Source organism: Trifolium pratense, linkage group LG2, assembly GCF_020283565.1.
Source record: "Trifolium pratense cultivar HEN17-A07 linkage group LG2, ARS_RC_1.1, whole genome shotgun sequence".
In the NCBI taxonomy this organism is placed as follows: domain Eukaryota; kingdom Viridiplantae; phylum Streptophyta; class Magnoliopsida; order Fabales; family Fabaceae; genus Trifolium; species Trifolium pratense.
The window spans coordinates 35,617,236-35,637,675 of NC_060060.1; the positions used below are offsets into that span (position 1 = coordinate 35,617,236).

At 32.8% G+C, this 20,440-nt stretch overlaps 4 protein-coding genes across 4 annotated transcripts; 2 read left to right on the forward strand and 2 right to left on the reverse strand.

The window, feature by feature from the left end:
• Nucleotides 1–852: 852 nt before the first annotated feature.
• On the reverse strand, nucleotides 853–4,671 carry LOC123908688 (tobamovirus multiplication protein 1). The gene is made up of 11 exons (XM_045959404.1): nucleotides 4,423–4,671; nucleotides 4,238–4,328; nucleotides 4,108–4,160; nucleotides 3,931–4,023; nucleotides 3,745–3,816; nucleotides 3,107–3,179; nucleotides 2,926–2,971; nucleotides 2,729–2,792; nucleotides 1,799–1,852; nucleotides 1,514–1,591; nucleotides 853–1,415 (listed from the first exon to the last, which is right to left on the reverse strand). Exons 1-11 carry the CDS (start codon nucleotides 4,555–4,557, stop codon nucleotides 1,323–1,325), a joined length of 852 nt encoding a protein of 283 aa, XP_045815360.1. The 5' UTR covers nucleotides 4,558–4,671; the 3' UTR covers nucleotides 853–1,322.
• Nucleotides 4,672–6,206: 1,535 nt separating this feature from the next.
• Nucleotides 6,207–8,586, reverse strand: LOC123908267 (sucrose transport protein SUC8-like). The gene is made up of 5 exons (XM_045958855.1): nucleotides 7,749–8,586; nucleotides 7,216–7,668; nucleotides 6,851–6,914; nucleotides 6,727–6,770; nucleotides 6,207–6,646 (listed from the first exon to the last, which is right to left on the reverse strand). The coding sequence occupies exons 1-5, from the start codon at nucleotides 8,502–8,504 to the stop codon at nucleotides 6,473–6,475; spliced, it is 1,491 nt and encodes a 496-aa protein (XP_045814811.1). The 5' UTR covers nucleotides 8,505–8,586; the 3' UTR covers nucleotides 6,207–6,472.
• A 3,404-nt stretch (nucleotides 8,587–11,990) lies between these two features.
• LOC123904644 (F-box/FBD/LRR-repeat protein At5g22700-like) lies at nucleotides 11,991–12,623 on the forward strand. Its single transcript, XM_045954279.1, has one exon. The coding sequence runs from the start codon at nucleotides 11,991–11,993 to the stop codon at nucleotides 12,621–12,623; it is 633 nt and encodes a 210-aa protein (XP_045810235.1).
• A 2,712-nt stretch (nucleotides 12,624–15,335) lies between these two features.
• Nucleotides 15,336–17,877, forward strand: LOC123904645 (kunitz type trypsin inhibitor 104-like). The gene is made up of 2 exons (XM_045954280.1): nucleotides 15,336–15,412; nucleotides 17,196–17,877. Exons 1-2 carry the CDS (start codon nucleotides 15,336–15,338, stop codon nucleotides 17,791–17,793), a joined length of 675 nt encoding a protein of 224 aa, XP_045810236.1. The 3' UTR covers nucleotides 17,794–17,877.
• Nucleotides 17,878–20,440: the final 2,563 nt, after the last annotated feature.

The window sequence follows — 20,440 nt, forward strand, 5'->3', positions numbered from 1 at the left end:
AATTTACATTGTAGAGTGTTTTTTCTTAAAAATCTTATTTTTATAACGTCCGTTACTTAAGTAGCAGAAATTATTTTTTTACCTCTCTCTTTCTTCCATCAACCAAACTAAAATGTACTTAAAAGAAAGAATGTTGGGACTATATGATGTCCCATGTTAAAATTTTCAATATTAATTTTTTCTCATGATGTTGGTTTTTTCATATCATTAGATCATATAACATGTCATTTAAAACATATCATATCATCAATATTTATTTATTCAAAAATATGGAGACAAAATTTGTCAAATTTTAAATTAGGGAGAACAAATTCACAAAATAACTTGAGTTAGTGTTAGAAAGATGTTCAAAATAAAGATTTCCCGGCACTCCTCTTGCGAAAATATGTTGGATTCATTAGGGTCCGTTTGGTATGACGAAAAGAAAGTGAGAGAAAAGAAAATTACAAAAATCAATTAGTCAAAATTCATTCATTGGTTTCCGTAATTTTCTTTCCTAGCACTTTCATACGAACGATGTGAATGCTTACATTTACAGTTACAGGTTGATCACAAGATAACGTGATGTGTGTTTTTATGTTTTTGACTTGCATGTATTTTCATTATTTACTTTTCAGAATTAAGAGTGTTGAAAATAGTCAGACACTCAATTGCATTGAACAACAAAATGTCTCTTATTAATACATGTTATAGGGTGCCCTTCACTTTGTACTTATTTTATTTCAATTGAGAGGGGAAAAGGTACAAGAGAAGATCTCAATAATAATAATAATAATAATAATAATAATAATAATAATAATAATAATAATAATAATAATAATAATAATAATAATAATAATAATAAAAGCCTCTTTATGCACGGATTTGTATTATATATTATAATTATATATTACTAAACAAGGGTCAGAGGCAAAGTACCTACAAAAACTTCAAACAAATTATTGCATCATGAAATGGATGCATCACTGCAAACTTGTACCTCAAACTAACAATCAGCCTATATAAAAATTTGCATTTTCCCTGATAATGATAATATATACCCCGACCCCTCAAGCAAGGGGTTGGTTAATATAAAAATGAGTGCAGAAAGTCACTGGCTCTTGTGACTTGTCATGGCATGTCCTCCACCCTACAAAACTTGAATTTAAATTATCATTTCCCAGGCAAGAGTTGTTGAGTATCACCCTTGTAAGAAGTAAGAACGGCTGCTGTGAGACTATATTGAGATCCTTTTTCTTTATCTGTTTCTCCAATTGAACTTCAAAGTATATAACAAAGAATCATTAAAATCATCCAATCAGCAAATTAACAATGAACTGCAGCTAGTGAATAGCGTGATATTGTGCTGATATCCTCCTCGGGGGCAATTTGCGCAGGATGTAGAGGACTAAAGCTGAAGGCAGGACCTCAACCAGCTGTATTTTGAAATGTGAAAAGTCAATGCCATATTCCAAGAAAGCGAGAAACTCAATAATGGTGACCATCAACTAAAAGGAATACTTGAGCAATTTACCATGTAGTAGACCAAGTCCAAAATAGGATGATCCAAAACATCAAGAGATGCATCTGAATCAAATGCAGACAAAAAACCCTGCGTGTATATCAAATGTATGATTAAGAAAGAAAGTAGTCTATACCATACAAACTGTTATTCAGATTTAACCGTAACTTTATAGTTCATGTGCCGTGACAAAGGCTTAAGGCCTCTGCCTTCCCTTTTCCCTAAAAATCATCTTTACATAGGACTTTATAAATAAAACACTAAAGATAGCTATAATAACAAAGGCAAATAAGTTACCATAACACATCGTAGTAGAAAACAGGTGAAACAGATGGCTGTAACAGATCCGACCTGTAACACAGATCCCATGTTAAGTGAATACAATACAAGTAATATTGAGATAACAATTCATTTTGTTATCTGCTTGGAACATAACAGAAGATGAAAAGCAAAAAGGGGTCTTCCCAGTTCATAAAAAGATGATATTTATTGACCGGTATATAGAGTTTAAACTTTTTGTTCAAAAGGGATTGTTAATCAGAAAATGAGTGAGCTAGATAAAGCTTATTACGTTTATATAGCACATCTAATTGCACGTAAATGCAAATGCACGACTCATTCCTTCCCATCATTTGCTTGAAAATTTTCAGCAGTGGATTATATTTTGAATTTCACAGAGGAAAAACAAAACGTGAGATAAAGAAACTGGTAAAGGAGGTAAAAGAGTGCATGCGGTTTATCCTTTGAGTGTGACAATGGAATGGACAAAGGCAGGAGAGAAACACATCATGAGATACGAAAATTTAGCTGATCTTCTCATTCACGGCCAAAACAGAAGTTGACATCTAAACATTTACAGAACATTTAGCTATCTTTCATTTTGAATTAACTGGAAGACATTTTGGACTTCTTACAAATGCAAAAAAATCCATACTTTTCTACTTTAAGAATAACGACTAATCCATAAAACACTCTGCCATGCCATTTCCCAAAACCTCGGTATCTTGTGTGTCTTTTTGCCAATTTGGCACACACATGCCAAATTGGCAAAGTAAGCAATATTGCTAAATATCACGAGGAAACCGAATTTAATAAGGTGCCTATTTACAGAAGAAAGGTGTAGTAAGTACAACTCAAATGAGCTTTTCAGTATTATGACGGAACATGATTTGCACTGTCACTATGGCATAATATCAAATAGACACACTGAGAAGAAAGTGTTCATACCTCATGAAGTTTCTTCCTTCTCCCTTTAGATTCAATTGGGAAATGCCTCAGCATGCAAAATAATCTAGAAACGTTTGATGTTCAAGGCAGAAATAAGAAAGAATGATGATGTAAACCATGAATTAACAGAGAGTAAGAAGTCTAGTGCAGAAATATTTCATAAATCATTGCAAGTAGACAAGATGCAGAAGCCTCACCTTCCTCCATAGAGCAAGAAGCCTAGTGCAGCCACAAATGACACACCTGAAAAAGGAAAAGAAAATTTAATTTTAAAAAAAATTACATGCATATAGAAATGTATTATTTTAAGGTAGCAAAACTCAATCCTAAGCTCTCAAGTGTATGAAATATAAAACAATCTTAGATTATAATGCTAACCTGCAATAAATATCTTTCCAAAGAACTCCACAACACTGTTGTCATCTATCGAGAGGTATATCCAAATACCAATCTAAATCCAAAGCCACACTTTAGTATTATGATCATTATTGTTAACTATTATAGCACTGTTCCTTTTTGCATCGAAACAATGACAGATATATGCCTAGCATGATATGCATGTTGAAGAAATTAGATATAAGTAAATTGTCATTACAGTGTAAAATTGAAAGTGATCGAATTGCCTGATAATCATTTTCAAATTAAATAAATCATTGTTGATTCGTTTAACATTCAGTATATAATATAATCAATATACACAAGTTTCCAACCAACAAATTCACAAGTCATGATATTTATAGAGACCACAAGAACTTGAATTAAAACTGCCTGATTTTCCCTTCCATACTTGTCACCACACCACTACTTATTCATTCCAGAAAAAGTGGTGGTTGAAGAGTGGAGACAGACACCCAGATGATTGCGCAAATGCAACCATCTTGCAGTAAGAGATATGTCATTGTGCATTGGTGTAATGTTTGCATAAAAAATGTATTGGGTGTGGAAACTAGGAAGTATAAAATGCCAAATAGCGTAGACCTATATAATCGTGCATTAGAAGAACATTAGATAGATACCTGGATAATATACAAGGCAGCATTAATTGAAATATAAATTATCCTGAGCTTATCAGTTGGTAAACTCCTTGCCTGTTGAGTGATTGGAATAAAATTAAATAAAATAATTTCCTAACAAAATTAGTCGAAACACAGTTAAAATGTATAATTCCGAATGCAAAAATCGAGAAGTTTGATTTGACTTGCCTGATGATAAATTTCAGCCCAAAAAAGAACTAAAAGAGTATATGTTGAAAAAAACAGTAGTCCTGGCAGATCTAATAGTACCAAAATGAAAACCTAATTGAAGAAACAAGACTCGGTATATACAAATCAGGGTCAACATTATAGTCAAAATCAAATATTTAGGCAAAATGAATTAACCTTAGGATGCAAAAGAAAAACTAGCTTGTGTAATCCAAAAACCAGAGCACGCACTGCAACAATATTAAAATAGAAAAATAAATAAAAAATCGGAATTTCCAATGCAGAAAAAAAGATGAAAAAATGTTACCTCCGTTGACGATGAAATTCATGAGATGAAAGATTTTCTGCGTAGTCCATCCATATTGAGGTACTCTAAGTTCAATTCTTAGCAATTGAAACTGTTGAGTGAGAGGAGGAATTAAGTAACAACATTAGAAAATGGAGGTATGAAAATGAAAATGAAAATGAAAAGAGTAGTTGTTTGTTACTTACGAGTGCGACGAAGGAGACGAGAGCATAAGCTAAAGAGAGGAAGTAGAAAATACAAGACTGGAAAGTAGTGGAGTTGCTGATGATATTGTCGCACCACCGTAAATTACGGATGAATGGTGCTGCTGCAATCTCCATGCATGCTCCTCAATTGCAACTTCCTCTCCACATTGTGTGGTGATAGATTTGAGAGAGAGAGAGAGAGAAGGGTGGGGGTTGGCGGTAGTCTACCAGACAGTCAGTCTCCCGCGCTTTCTGTCTCAACTAATCTTCTTCTTCCACTTTCAAACGTGCTTATTATTTTTTGGTACAAAAACGTGCTTATTATTGTACTGCATAATTTACAATGATCTCTTTCTTTTTATTTATTTATTTTTATAAGTTTTTTAATGGTCTTAAAAGGCGGTTTTATTCCGAGATTTCACAGTTGTTAGATTTCATAAAAATGAAATATATTGATTACCCAAATATTTCATCATGCCTCAGCACAAGATATGCTAAAAAAAACAACAGTTTACAAATAGGACAATCGAAAAACTACATGAGAACAATGTTAATCAAATTTTAATTGTTTGATTTTAACTTCTAAATTTTATAATTTCTTTTTTTTTTAACTTCTTTATTCATATTTTGAAGTTTTGACGTTAACAAAATATATTTAGTTTTATTAAATTTTAGTAAAAGATATTCAAAACTTAAATAGAATAACAAAGATTTAATTTTAGATCAAACTAGAGTTGCATGGAAGAAAATTTTACAGAATTAAAAAACAATAAATATTAAGTAAGAATTAACTTAGAATTTTTTTTCTTTAGGACAAAAACATATTTAACTTTTAATTTATTTATTGTATAATCAAATAAAATATCTAATCAATGATTTGACTAGTAATTATTTATTGGGTTAAATAACTAAATGGTCCTTATAGTTTTCAGAATTTTGTTTTAGTCCTAAAGATTATTTTCACATTTTTTTGTCTTTGAAAAAATTTCTATCACAATATTTGGTCCCTAATTTTAATCAAACTCTTGTACAATTTCACTTTTTTGAATGGTTTTTTGTATTCATGTTTATAATATTATAAAAGCAATTCCGATCAAAATTTATAATTTTTTAACGTAAGATCAATTATTTATGAATTTTTATGTGCATAAAACTAAAAAAAATTATATTTAATTCATCTCTTGTAAAAAAATTTAAACTTTTGCAAGAGAGATTCATATAATATACTAAACATAACCGCAAAAAAAAAATTAAAATTTCAAATGATATACACAAGTTGAATGAAAAGAATGGACCAAAAATCATAATAAAAAAAATACTAAAAGGACCAAAATGTGCAAAAAAAAATCTTTAGAATTAATAACAAAATTCTGAAAAACTATTAGGGACCATTAAGTTATTTAACCCTTATTTATTATTACTCTTAAGAGAAGGAAAATTTGTTTGTTTGTTTACTACAATTAAAAATAATTTTTAAGAAAGAATCATTAATTGCAAATAATTTTAAAGAGGGAAGACTAAAAATATATTATTTTCTTTTTGAAAAAAAGGTTAAAGAATCAAATAGATAAATAAACTTTTATGCACATATATCATAGACAAATTTATGTTTCAATGCTCTTTGCTACAAAAATGCCTGTTAAAATAGTAATTCACAAATTCTATCATCTTGCCATTGAACATGCTCTGAATTCAATGAAATAGTTGAAATTAGTATTTCAAGTATTCCAACAAGTGAGGATATATTCTTGTGATTAATCAAAATAACTTGAATAGGCATTTGTCTCACAAGATTCAGTTGAGAAATGTTTCTATTTCATCAAATGAACATATTTATATTGTTACCACAAACAAAATTGAATATATTTCTTTTTGTTGTTGAATAAAGACATTATATGGATAAAGAAACTAAAGCTCAACTGGGCCTAAGTCAACCAAATACAAAGAGGTTGAGAATGAAATTACTACTAGTATCAAATTTAAAATCAAGATGTTCAATAATTCACCACACATATAAAAGAATTAAAACGAAACATTTAAACTCTGTTAGTTAATGAAAACCACCAGTCACAGTTGTAGCCTTGGCCGTATGTTCCTGCTTAGGCAGAAGGATAAATGCCAATACACTGCTGATGACTGCTGCCACGGCACCCACCACAAACATAGGCAAGTTACCACCACCAAACAAAGAATCAACCGGTCCACTTACTGCCGATACTATCATCTGAATGTGAATGCGTGTGAATTGTTAGGAAATTAATTAAGTAATGAAGCGATAAATGTATGAAGCGAATGAAATCTTACTTGTGGAATGACAATTGCAAGATTGAGGACTCCCAAAGATAAACCTGAAATTTCAAAGCATCATCATTAGAGAAAAATTATGAATGTAGTTTTAAAAATGTGTAGTGTATTGGTGTTGTTTTACCTTGCCCGGCCCCTGCTGAGCTAGAATAGATAGATGCTAAAGCAAACGGGACACTGAAATTAATCTGCACAACCATTCATAAAAATGTATCAGTTTATGATTTATTTATTTGTTTGGTTACAAGTTTATGGTTTAATTACTATACTATGTATGTATGAACTTTTTTTTTTATACATGTATCATAAAAATTGACAAATTGACAAATAAAAAAATATTAATAATTATTGAACAAAATAAAAATAAAAAATATAATAATATTCATAAATTGATACGTTTTCCAAATCAGTTAATGAAAAGCAATCAAATGAAAAATACAAACAAAATATGGAGGAATAAGTAGTAACTAAAAATTAAAGGAAAATTACCGCAAGAGGGACTCCAACAATGGCAAAGAAACTGAACGCCCCAGCCTTAACGCCCATAGACGGTGTCCCTCCGGTGCTGCTGTGCCGTTCATTTTCCGCTGCCTTGGTGATGACAACCGTCATAGCAAGTGCAATAGCAAAAATAATATTAACCATTCCCCACAGCCTCTTAGCTCCACCAACAAGACGGCTCAACGGTTCAACTGCCAATGACATTACAGCAAGCACAACTGCCTGAATCATTAGCCCCAATGCTCCAGCACGTACACCGGTGGCATAAGCCTTGTCGCCGGATTTTCCACCATACACTTCATGGCCCATCCAATCAGTGTTGAACAAAAAGAATGGGAACCATGCTACCCAATTAACAGCTGTTACTAACAGCAACATCCACATCGGTTTCTTCAATCCGTGAAATGCTTCTAATAACTGTCCGAAGCAGCCGGGGTCATCCTAGCAATTACTAACAATATTAATATTGACTGTTATAAAATAAAATAAAATAAAACAACTCATAACACAAAATTAATTACCTCTGGTGCTAATTGAATTTCTGGCTTTGATGTTAGTGGAATGTCTTCTACATAAAGTAGAGCGAAGGTAGAGACTATGGCAAGAAGAAAAATTGAGAAAAAGAAACATGTTTTGAGATTGGCGCAAAAGACGTCACATGCTTTGGTTTCCGTAAAAGGGAATATTTTGTAGAGATTGCCGTAAGATCCAGCAGCATAACCAAGGACATTACCGATGGCTATGAAGAAAGAGAACAAAGACATACCCGTTCTCATTCGAGAGTGATCACCATCAGCGAGGTCACCGATGAAGGCACGACATGGTCCTTGGAGCATATTGTTGGCAACATCTAGTATCCAAAAGCCTACGATAAATATGACAACGGCACGAGTACGTGTCTTTTGGGTCAGATCATCGCCTAAAGCATGACCGATATCTGAAGCAAAGCCAATGAAAAAGACAGCAAGAGCGACTGATATAGAGCCAAAGAAGATGTAAGGGCGACGGCGACCGAAACGTGAATGACTTCGGTCACTATAGTAACCGACGAGTGGCTGGACAATCATGCCAGAAATTGGGCCGCATAGCCAAATGTTGGCTGCCCATTTGTGTGGTACTCCGAGGAGTTGGATGTAGGGTGTGAGTAGGGAGAGTTGTAGAGCCCAACCAAATTGTATGCCGGCGCCTATAGTCGCCACCGCGGCAATCTTACGGAGAGGGGTGGGTTTAGATATAGCAGCAGACTCTACATTAAGGGATGAATTGGTGTAATCCATTGGAGAAATTTGGTTGAGAAAGAAAAGAAAAATTACGTGGTTTGAGGAAGAGTTTTTGGTGAATTTATAATGCGGGAACACTTTTGGAAAATAATGAATCACAATTATGTGTATTTATTAGGTGAGAGGATCACGATCATGTCTTCAAATAAAGGATCACGATCATTATCCGTTTGGTTTCAGGTTATAATTTGTATGACTGTGTTACACGTAGGTTTACTATATGTTTTGCTGATTTTTGGGAGTGTTAATTAATGCAGACACAATAATTATATACTTTTTTTTTTAAGGCCTTTTAATTTTATATTTCTTTATGTAACAAAAAAAATAATTTATTGCTTCAAAAAAAAAAAAAAATTTATATTTCTTTACGAATAAGACAACTATTTGATGGGATAGGATCAAATAATATTAAGGTGTTCAAATTTAATTTGTTTCCTTAAACATAAGTATTTTCACTCACCTAAACAAAAATAAAAACAAAAACTTGATAAATTAAAACTCTACCATACACATTAATCAACGTAAAACCATTTTTTTTTAAATTTTTTTTATAAAAGAAGTGCAAAATCAAATAAAATAAAAATTAAGAGAATTATTTGTCAAAAATAAATAAATTAAGAGAATCTATGAAGCAATTGGAGTACAAAAATCTCACAAAATTTATGAGAAGGAAAATTAGAGGATTGTCAATTGTCAAACTCAATACTCCTATTTATGGTAGAAACTGTTTGACTAAAAATAAAGAGGCTGGAATGTTTTTATCCAATAGTATTTGTGGTCGCATATCAACAATTATTTATATTAATTACTATTTATCATTTAGAAGCGTTATTTATCAAATCAATTAATTAAATTAATTAAATTTTAGAATCGTTATTTATCAAATCAATTAATTAAATTCATTAAATTTTAAATTGGATAATAATTCCCTGACGTGTACTTGAATGAATGTCACTAACCCATTTTAGAATAATGCTGTCAAAAATAAAAAATAAAAACAGGATATGAACATAACCTGCATATTATTTCTTCTAATCATTTGAAGAGCATCTAAGTTGTTAATTACGAGACCCAGATGAAGATAAATACAATGGCAAACTTTATATATGATGATATTAAACTAAGATATTGAGCTCAAATAATTAATAAATTTTATTAAAAAATAATTATTCAGGAGAACTTGATTTTTATTTCTGAGTGAAACAATTTTTTATTAAACTTTATTTATCTCACTGTAGAGCCTAAGAATAAAGGATTAACACAAAAATAAATATACGATACTATCAAAACTCGTAAATTCATCTAATGAATCTAAAGAATACAGTGTCAAGCTTTATTTACAAGAAAACTTTATAAATGTCATGATCACCAACTCAATGACAACGAAGCAACATGAAAGAACTAACTGAAATATAATGCAAATAGAAATGAAACTTGCAAGGAAGCTAAAAGCTAAGCTAAGTTAACATTTTCTGATTCTGATAAAGACCAAATATCCTATAAAAGCTTATTAGGTGGAGCCCTGAAATGTTTTTATATCTCCTAAGACATTTGAATAACACAAAAGCTGTTTAGGATTGAAACTCAGTTCTTTTTGGATTATAACCCACAGGTCCCTCGATCGAAACCAGATTCTGATACCACTTATAAATCTTGGTTCGTTTTATTACCCGGACGACTTGAGGTGAGTAGTCTCAGACGCCGGCGTGTCCGGCCAATTGTAAGTATGATAATTGGACGCGGAAATTACCTCACATGTTTAATTAAATTACCATGTGGATTTCTATAATTTGAAATCCAACCAACACGATCGACTATAATACGAAGCTCGTGTGGCGCCTCAATGACCATGTACAAATGTATTTATAATCGGTACATAATAATGTATGCACTAAGATTCAAGTATATTGATCAACTGTTAATTTTTATCAAATTAAGCACTATGAACTAATTGGGGAGTAAGTAATCATTATAGACTAATAATCTTATCCTTAATTAGTTTTCCAATGGTCAATTAGGGGAAACCTTAACTAAATTTCCTTATCCTAATCACACTCCTAGACGTCCTAGTGTTATTTCATAATAATCCTAAATACCCCTCCCTATCCATATTCATATCACGAGTATCCAAGGGTACTATGTTATCTAGTGATTAACAAGTTGTTACTAGTGTGTACAATGCACTTAAAACAATTTGAAATGAGTTACATGGTAATTTAGTACTTTAAATCTCGTTGAAAATTATGCTATTTTCTATTATTATTTTTTTTGGTTACAAAAATTATGCTATTTTCTTTTAACAAATACATATACACATTGTACACTCTAATCAAACCTTAATCACAGAAGACTCGTGCAATTAGAAGGAAATAGGGAGAAAATAAGTTTGTTATTCTTACCTTAGTTTCACCATAGCACATATGATTATGAGAAGCAAGAAATTGGTACATGCAAGAGAAGAATTTGAGGAATTGGAATTTGAGGGTTTTGGGTGGTAAATGAAAAATGGGTTGAAGCTGTACTGCGTGGAGGATAGGGAGAGGTTTGTTGAATTTCTACTTGCATGTTAAATTCATGGTAAATGGGTTTGGAATTCATGGTAGATTGATGATGATGATGATGATGATGATGATGGTGAACTGGTATAAACTTCAAACACATGCTTCAAAATCACTCAAGAGTTTCTTTGAAAAAAAATTTAAAAAATAAATGAAACAAATCATAACTGCCATCCAAAATCACATGGTGAAGATGGAGTATATATAACTGACAGATTTTGTTTGTCACAATTTTAAAAAATAAATAAAAGTAAATGAAACAAATCATAACTGCCATTCAAGATTTTGCTTTTAAGAAAATGATAAGTGCCTGCGATAATTTTTATTTTTTGTCAAGTAATCTAATGACTATAAAATTTCATTTTATAAATGAATAAGTTGAGTGTTCGGGGTTCGAACTCTGACTACTACACATATAGTGTGATGTCCCTACCAACTGAGCTAAACTCACAGAGACCAGCGGCCAAAACTTCCAAATGAATGAATTTTATGGAAATTTTAATATTGAAATTGTAAAAAAAAATTAATTAAAAAATCTCATAGATTATAAAAAAACTAAAGTCATATTAATTTTATCATTATTACTAAATTAATTATATTGGGGAGACTATAAAAAGTTGACACATAAGCATTTTTTTTGTGAGAATCAACGAGAGAGTTTGTGATAAAAATATAAACTTTTGATTGTTGATTATAAATTGATCCATATTTTTTTACGTTGCATGTTGGTAATAATAAGGAAGATTTTTCAATAAAAAAGTATATTATAATATTAGAGAAACTTTAATTTTTTTTGGGTACACAGATGAAATGACTAGAGCTGTCAAAAAGGGTCGGGCTATCGGGCCGGCCCATTAACCCTATCCTTTTACACGGGTTGAGCTTCATAAAAAGGGGTCGGATCTTATCGGGTCAGACTTTTACAATGCCGTCAATTTCAACGGCAAATAGGATTGACGACTTGCCGGATTCAATTCTATGTCACATTCTCTCCTTTCTCCCAACTAAACAGGCTGCAACCACAAGCGTCCTTTCAAAGAGATGGAAACCGGTGTGGCTCTTAGTCCCTGCTCTCGACTTTGATGATGAAACCTTCAAAGACTTCGGTAAGTTTCACAACTTTATTCGCTCAACGTTCACTTTGCGAGACAAAAATGATGCAATCCATTCATTTAAATTCAAATGCGGTAGATGCAATATGGCCAATAAAAAACGTCTTACCAAATTACCTCCTCACATTTTCAATTTTAAGATGCTTCAAGTTCTTACGTTGACAAACATGCAAGCGTTTCATTTTGATCAAGTGGATTTTCCACATCTCAAAACTCTTCATTTGAATAGTGTTCATTTCATATCTCATGAATATATTATGAAATTTCTACTTGGTTGTCCTATTTTAGAGAATTTGCAATCAGGGTTATACCTGTCAGGTATAAAGGACAACATAATAGAAAATTTGAATGCTTTATCTAATTTGGTCAAAGTAAGGATTTTTGGTTTGAACACTCCAATGGCGTTGGTTTGTAAGACAAAGATTTTGCATATGGAAGAGGTATGAATACCATGCTCCCTCTATTTTAAAATTCAAATCTTTGCCAAGTGTTTTAGAAATTCAAGATATAATAATTTTAAAGTTAATATTATTTTTTTGAATAAAGTTAATATTTTTGTTAGAATCTTCATATTCTGTTGGTGCATTTTTTTTGGTATATATATATATATATATATATATATATATATATATATATATATATATATATATATATATATATATATATATATATATATATATATATATATAATTACACGTGAATAAAAGGTAAACGTACAAGTTGCGCCACTAAATAAGTATTGGGTTTGTAATGTGCAATATAGCACATGTTAGTAGTATCTTTTTATTTAAAAATAACAATTATTTATTAAAAAGTTATATATTTAATATAAAAGAAATAAATTCCAATACAAACTTACTATTTTGAATTTTTTAAATATGTGTAAATTTGCAAAACATACAGGTGATATGGACGAATTGGATAAACCTACCCATGTTTCAAAATTTGACCTACCTAAATATAAAAATTGAAAATTTGACCGAATCGGAGGTATGTTTTGAACATTACACGGAAGAAGAGTGCACGCCGTTGCTAGAAATTCTCCCACATGTCCCCAAACTTCAACATTTTTACATTCAGGTTTTGTTCATGTTTAGGAATATTTTCCTCCTTTGTAACTATTAATTTTATGTATTTTAATTTTTAAAAACAAATATTTTTTTGAACCGTTGACAGGATTGCTGGAACAATTATTGGAACGATCCACCCGTTGTTTCAGAATGTCTTTCATTACAGCTCAAAACATTTTGCATTAGAGGTTATAGAGGCAGCAAGTATGAGTTTGGATTGGCGAAATATATTTTGCAACATTCAAAAGTACTAGAAACCATGACAATTAAGAGTGTATGTCTTTCAAAGCAGCAAATGCAATTGAAGTTATCTTCGTGCATAAGGGGCTCTATGATATGTCAACTTTTATTTGATTGACAATGATAGTTAGTCAGTTAGGCCATATTCTTTGAAGAATATTGGAAGTTCTCTCTTTTATACTATTATTATGTAGCGTAATTCGGTTGTTTATGCAATGAATGCTTGGAAAATATATGACAATGCTTTGAAGAATATTATGAGTTTTAGTTGATTGCATGAAACTTAATTAAAGTGCTTGACTGCTTGGATTCAGATTACATTATCTGTTTGTTTGTTACAACATACATATAATTTAATATGCATTATCTGTTCTACTTGTAGCTATAGTTTTCAATTTGTTTGTTGTGAATTTTTAGCATTAATGTGATCCATGGTTTTTCTATTTCTCCCAATAACAGAAGTTTTATTCGGGCAGAGAGGTTATTTAAGGATGCAGTGTACAATATAATAGTAAGTTTTGGAGTGCTCCAATTAGTACAGACTCGTGGAACTCTAATGCTTAGATAGGTGGTGATATATAACTAAATTCAAGAGCTTTAACGAAATATCGTTGATCTCTCGGGCACTTCCCGTTTTATTCCTTGGTGCGTGCTCGTGTACCACGCGTGCACCGAGTCCCTATTTTATTGCTCAAAAGCGTGCCTATACAAACATAATCGGTCAATCACTCAGAGTTCCTTCGCTTGTTTAGTAGGAAATCGGCACCAACTCCCCCGGTGTTTTGGTTCGTCTGCTGCTGCCACATCGGTGAATATAAGACGGGACTTTAATTTCTAGTGACACAAATGTCCATTTTATAAATTTAAAAACTTTTAACAGCAAGAAATTAAAAACAACAAAAATGAAATATATTTTTTTTATTCAGTTATGTACAAAAAATGGTATGTTTAGAAAAGTTTTGGTGTGTGCACAGTTTTGGTCCTTCATTGGACGATTAAAACGAGGGAAATTTTCACCATTTTCCTTTTCCTTTTTTCCATCTGTACAAAAATTGAATGATCACAAGGATGAAACAGGTAAATTGTTTATCCTTTACAAACAACCTATTCCCACCGAAGATTTATATATTAATATATATGTATGTATGTATTAATTAATAGCTGTGTATTAGACCCTGAAGGTACAATAAAACAATGTCATGTAATTAATTAATTGGACTTTTATCCAATTATTAATCTTCTATGCATGATCAGTCCCTATAAATACCTTCCCTAGAAAGGAGAGCAGCAAAAACACAAAACCACTAAATCTTCTTATAGCTTGAGTTTGAGTAAGCAAGGTTAGTTATTACATTTATCCATAACTAATTAACAACATGTCAACTATGTTAGATAATAATATTATTAGGGCTTTAAGTATTGGGCTTTATATGTTAGTAGTTTAGTAGTCCATTAGGAATTATTATAAATTATTTTGTAATCCTTATTTTGTTAAGTAATGCTATTATAATATTATTGAAACCCTAGCCGTCACTTTGTGTTTCTCTCTGAACTTTAACATGGTATCAGAGCCGGGTTAAGGACTGCAATGTGGGCATTTGACCCAGGACCACGCTAGGCGTGAGGGTGGGTGTTGAATATGTTGTTGTGTTGTTGGAGATTGTTTGAAGTCCCACATTGCTTAGGTTCCCGGGATGTGAAGTGTATAAATATGTGAGGGCAACCTCACCCTTTGAGCTAGCTTTTGGGGATGAGATCCGAGTATATTTAACATGGTATCTAGAGCTAGTTTCGATCCACCTTGAATCATTGGTTGCTTCCGCTTTGAGTTCTCAATAGTTTGAGAACATGTTTGCTAGTCGTCCGAATTGGTTGATTGTCGTTCTGTTCGATTTGTTCAACTGCATCTCTATATGTTTTGTTCGGTAATGTTTCTTAGTCAGAATTGTTCGGTCCATATGTGAGAAATTGAAAAATTTTGTTATGCTGGTATTCTCATTGTTTGCTTCTTTATCCGTTGGATTTTTTGTTTCTTTATTAGTTGCTAATTGTTTGCCCATGAACAATTAGAATGACACCAAAGTGATTTGAAAGAAACCATTTTGGTTGTGAGTGTGTAGTTTCAATTTTGATATGTCTGGCTGCCATACTTCGTTTGTGTTAGTTGTAAAAAAAGTTTTTTTTTTGAACTCTAGACACTGGTTGTGTTTGTGTCACTCTCCCTTCTTGGTTTAGTTCTGTGTTTATTGGTTTGTATCTCTTGATTTGGTTTCGTTCGGTTCAATTTGTTTTGGCTTCGTTGGTTTGGTTCCATTAATTTGGAAATTTGTTTGAATTTGTTTGTTTGGTGGGTCTAGTACTCACAATTTGGTTGTATGGTGAGTCGAGTGCTCACAATTTGGTTTCTTCTTATTGATTGTCTTTCTATTGGTCTCTTTCTGATTGATTGCTTCTCCCCCTTTTGATTCTCGGTGAGGGAATACTCACAATATGTCTGGTGAGCGAAAGCTCGCAATCTGTCTGTCTGGTGAGCGAAAGCTCGCAATCTGTCTGTCTGGTGAGCGAATACTCACAATCTGAAATTTGAATCCGGTGAGGGAATACTCACATTGAATCCGGTGAGGGAATACTCACATTGAATCCGGTGAGGGAATACTCACAATTTGAAATTTGAATCCGGTGAGGGAATACTCACATTGAATCCGGTGAGGGAATACTCACATTGAATCCGGTGAGGGAATACTCACATTGAATCCGGTGAGGGAATACTCACATTGAATCCGGTGAGGGAATACTCACAATTTGAAATTTGAATCCGGTGAGGGAATACTCACATTGAATCCGGTGAGGGAATACTCACATTGAATCCGGTGAGGGAATACTCACAATTTGAAATTTGAATCCGGTGAGGGAATATTCACATTGAATCCGGTGAGGGAATACTCACATTGAATCCGGTGAGGGAATACTCACAATTTGAAATTTGAATCCGGTGAGGGAATACTCACATTGAATCCGGTGAGGGAATACTCACATTGAATCCGGTGAGGGAATACTCACATTGAATCCGGTGAGGGAATACTCACAATTTGAAATTTGAATCCGGTGAGGGAATACTCACATTGAATCCGGTGAGGGAATACTCACATTGAATCCGGTGAGGGAATACTCACAATTTGAAATTTGAATCCGGTGAGGGAATACTCACATTGAATCCGGTGAGGGAATACTCACATTGAATCCGGTGAGGGAATACTCACATTGAATCCGGTGAGGGAATACTCACATTGAATCCGGTGACGGAATACTCACAATTCGAAGTCTGAAATCTGAAGAAGTTGAATTTGAAGCTATTAGTTAATTTAGTTTATTTTCGGGTTGATTTGTAACAAGCTCCAAGCTTAGTAAGCTTTAGCTTGAGGGGTAGTTTTAGAAATAAAATATTTAGTTAGAGTAGTTTGATTTTTGTTTTTTGTTTGACAAACTCTCGATGATTATCTGATAATGCATCGTGAGTTTGAGGGGAAGTGTTAGATAATAATATTATTAGGGCTTTAAGTATTGGGCTTTATATGTTAGTAGTTTAGTAGTCCATTAGGAATTATTATAAATTGTAGTGTAATCCTTATTTTGTTAAGTAATGCTATTATAATATTATTGAAACCCTAGCCGTCACTTTGTGTTTCTCTCTGAACTTTAACAAACTAGACCCTTCACCATATTCATCCTAGCACATATGTGGCTTTTGATGGCAACAGCATCAATAGCTCAATTTGTTATCGACACAAGTGGCGAACCCGTTGAGGACGATGAGGAATACTTTATTAGGCCTGCTATCAGAGGCAATGGAGGAGGTGCTACTTTTGTCAGCGGAAATGCGCCGTGCCCTCTGCATGTTGGTCTTGACAACGCTGAGTCGACACTCGGTTTTCCCGTGGTATTCACTCCTTTTGCACCTCATCATGATGACGACGAAGTGAGGCTTAACAGAGACTTAAGAGTAACATTTGCAGCTTTGTCGAATTGTGCGCAGTCAACACAATGGAGATTGGGTGAGAAAGACGCTACAAGTGGAAGGAGGCTGATTATCACTGGAAGAGATGATAGTACTGTTGGACAATATGGTAACTTTTTTAGAATTGTGCAGACACAAACTATTGGTGTCTATAACATTCAATGGTGCCCTACAGAGGTGTGCTCAACTTGTAAGTTTGAATGTGGAACTGTCGGTGTTATTCGTGAGAATGGCAAGATTTCGTTGGCTCTTGATGGCGGTGCCCTCCCTATTGTGTTCCAGAAAGAGTGATTATTGGTGTGTCTTTATGTATGTTTCCTTGTTGCTCTAAGTATGTCTAATACTATATGTTAATAAATAGATGTAGAGCTATTGTTCCTATCAATTGAACCAAAGAAAAAGACATGTATTCGGTTTGATTGATTCAAACGTATAAAATAAAGCTCTGAATTGTTGTAAAAAGAAAACTCTAAATGGTTATATAAGTTTCTGCCTAAATGAAATTTAGCCTCCTATTTTGGTCAAACCCCAATAGTCTCATCAAAATTATAATATATTAGTCTCATCAATGAAACCTTCAAGAATGTTGTGCAGCTTGGCAATACCCTTCTGCATTGATAATACACCATGTGCGCGTTTGGTCACACAAATTGAGCCTATCAATTACCAGAAAACAAAACTGTAGAAGAAAATTTGTCATGATCTGAGAGCTAACAACAATAATTCTCTTAAGCAAGTTTTGTTTTACTACATGATGATGTTGCAAATCCTCACACTATTGAAATCACAGTCATATAGGAACTTGAGGAGGAAATACAAAACATTTACTTACTCGTAGAGATAGTTTATTCTACTGTTTTAGCTAAACACTAAAAATCTAAAAATACTCCTCGCAGAGATAGTTCATTCTAATGTTGAAATGGTAAAGTACTAAACATGAATCAATTCCAAAAATTCTACTTCACTCCATGTCAGTCAGCTTCCAATAACTTGGAGTTTAAGTCATCTACAGCACCAAAGATCTGCCCAACAATTTTCATGTAGCATGCAATTGTTGCAAGATCAAGAAGAGTTTCAGGGTCACCATCGACAAATTGAGCATCCCAGTACACGAGTTAAGAATGCTTGATGAGCTTCTTGTAGTATTCAACAGCTATGTCCAACATTTTGCTACTCATTTTAGGCACAGAAATGGTATTAACATCACCAACAGAAATTGTCTCAGTAATTTCCTCAAATATTTTTGACATAAGTAAAACACGATAGTCAACTTCAAATGTAACATCATTGGAGCTTATCAACTTGATTTTCTTTGATGATAAAACATCCTGCAAGTACTACAAACATCTTAGTCTATAATGAATGGTTAGGAAACAACTAAGTCTTAATGAAATCACCTTTGCATTGTCCTTTTCTGTCGATTTGTAGAACTTTAAGTAGAAATCCAATGTGTTAATAAGAAATGTTGGATCAATCTTCTCTCCTGTAAGTTTCCTTTCCATATGGATACCAACAAATGAAAACAAAAGAGCTATTATACATTACACGATATTTAGATTGGAGTGTCCCTTGTACCCCGGTTCTAATATAATTATACCGGTTTAAAAAAATTAAAGAAATATATTACTTGTTTATAAATTTTATAGTAAGAAACATAGAAATGGAAAGTAGAGAATACCACAGAAAAGATAGCATCCATTATTTCTTTATTCATCGCTTCATATGCCTGAGACAATTAAAATGAGATAAACTCAGAGTTAAAAAAGGGAAATGCTAAAGAAATACTATTAGAAAATCATCGCGGCAACTTTGCTAAAGAATCTCATCAACAACCAGGCGCTTGAAGGATGAGAAGCTGATTTCTTCAAGAAAAGGAATATATTTTGGTATACACTCTTCGTTAAGATAGCAGAATATTTTTGAGAGGTGCATGATGATAGCATCATAATTTAACCATCTTCTGAGCAGTTCTCTCAACAAAAGGTCATCTTTCATTCCTCGCAAAGATGGCAGAACCTATCGTATAATGGACATTAGAATTAATGTGAAACTAATATATTCTTCAAAGACCATCATATGTTGGACATGCGGTACCTTTGAATCTTCTGTACTTACAGAATTCATATACAGGTCTAGACGCGGAGTATAAAACCATATAAAACATTTAAGAGTATACAGAGCTTATAAAGCAATAGTACCTGATATATAATTTTAGTTAAACACTTAAAAGAGTATGGCTCATGAATATGATATGATAGCCAGATGACAGTGTTACTCAATATTGAAATGATGTACTTGTCATATAGTTTTTCCGCATAGTAACGAGAAGGATTTTTGGGAGCAAATAATGTAGACGGTCCTGCATTACAATTTAAGTTGAAAAAATAATACAGATTATAATTTTAATGTTTTGAAAAGGAAAAATGAATTAACAAAACCAAACCAAGCACAAGAAGTGTCAAGATTGAGCAAAAGAAGAGTACATTATATCATAAAAAATAAATGGAATGGAGTCCCATGGTGAAGATGTTGCAAACAAAGAGGGCTGAACCTGGACTTGAAAAAGAAACATCTTTTCATTTTTAATTAGGGGAGGGAAAAAAAATTATTAAGTGGGTAACTTGTTCAGCAAGTTACCGGTCGTAACTAACTATCATAGCTAACTCCTATAAAGATAGTAAATCTGTTAGTTGAGTAAAGATTGCATTGAGTGTGAAGTTTCATCATCCTCTAATACAAACCTTCCCTAGTTTGAATTCTCTCCTCTCTCTGATTCAACCAGAAACTTGTCAACACATCAATGAGTGCGCGGTGTGGTCAGGGGACTGCAGTTTTTCTTTTTTCTTCTGAGAAACTGTGTTAGAGAATTCTGCTTTAGTTTGGCCAGGGAAATGTGTGGCTATTGATGATGCTCAAGAATTATGCTTTTTCTGCTTAG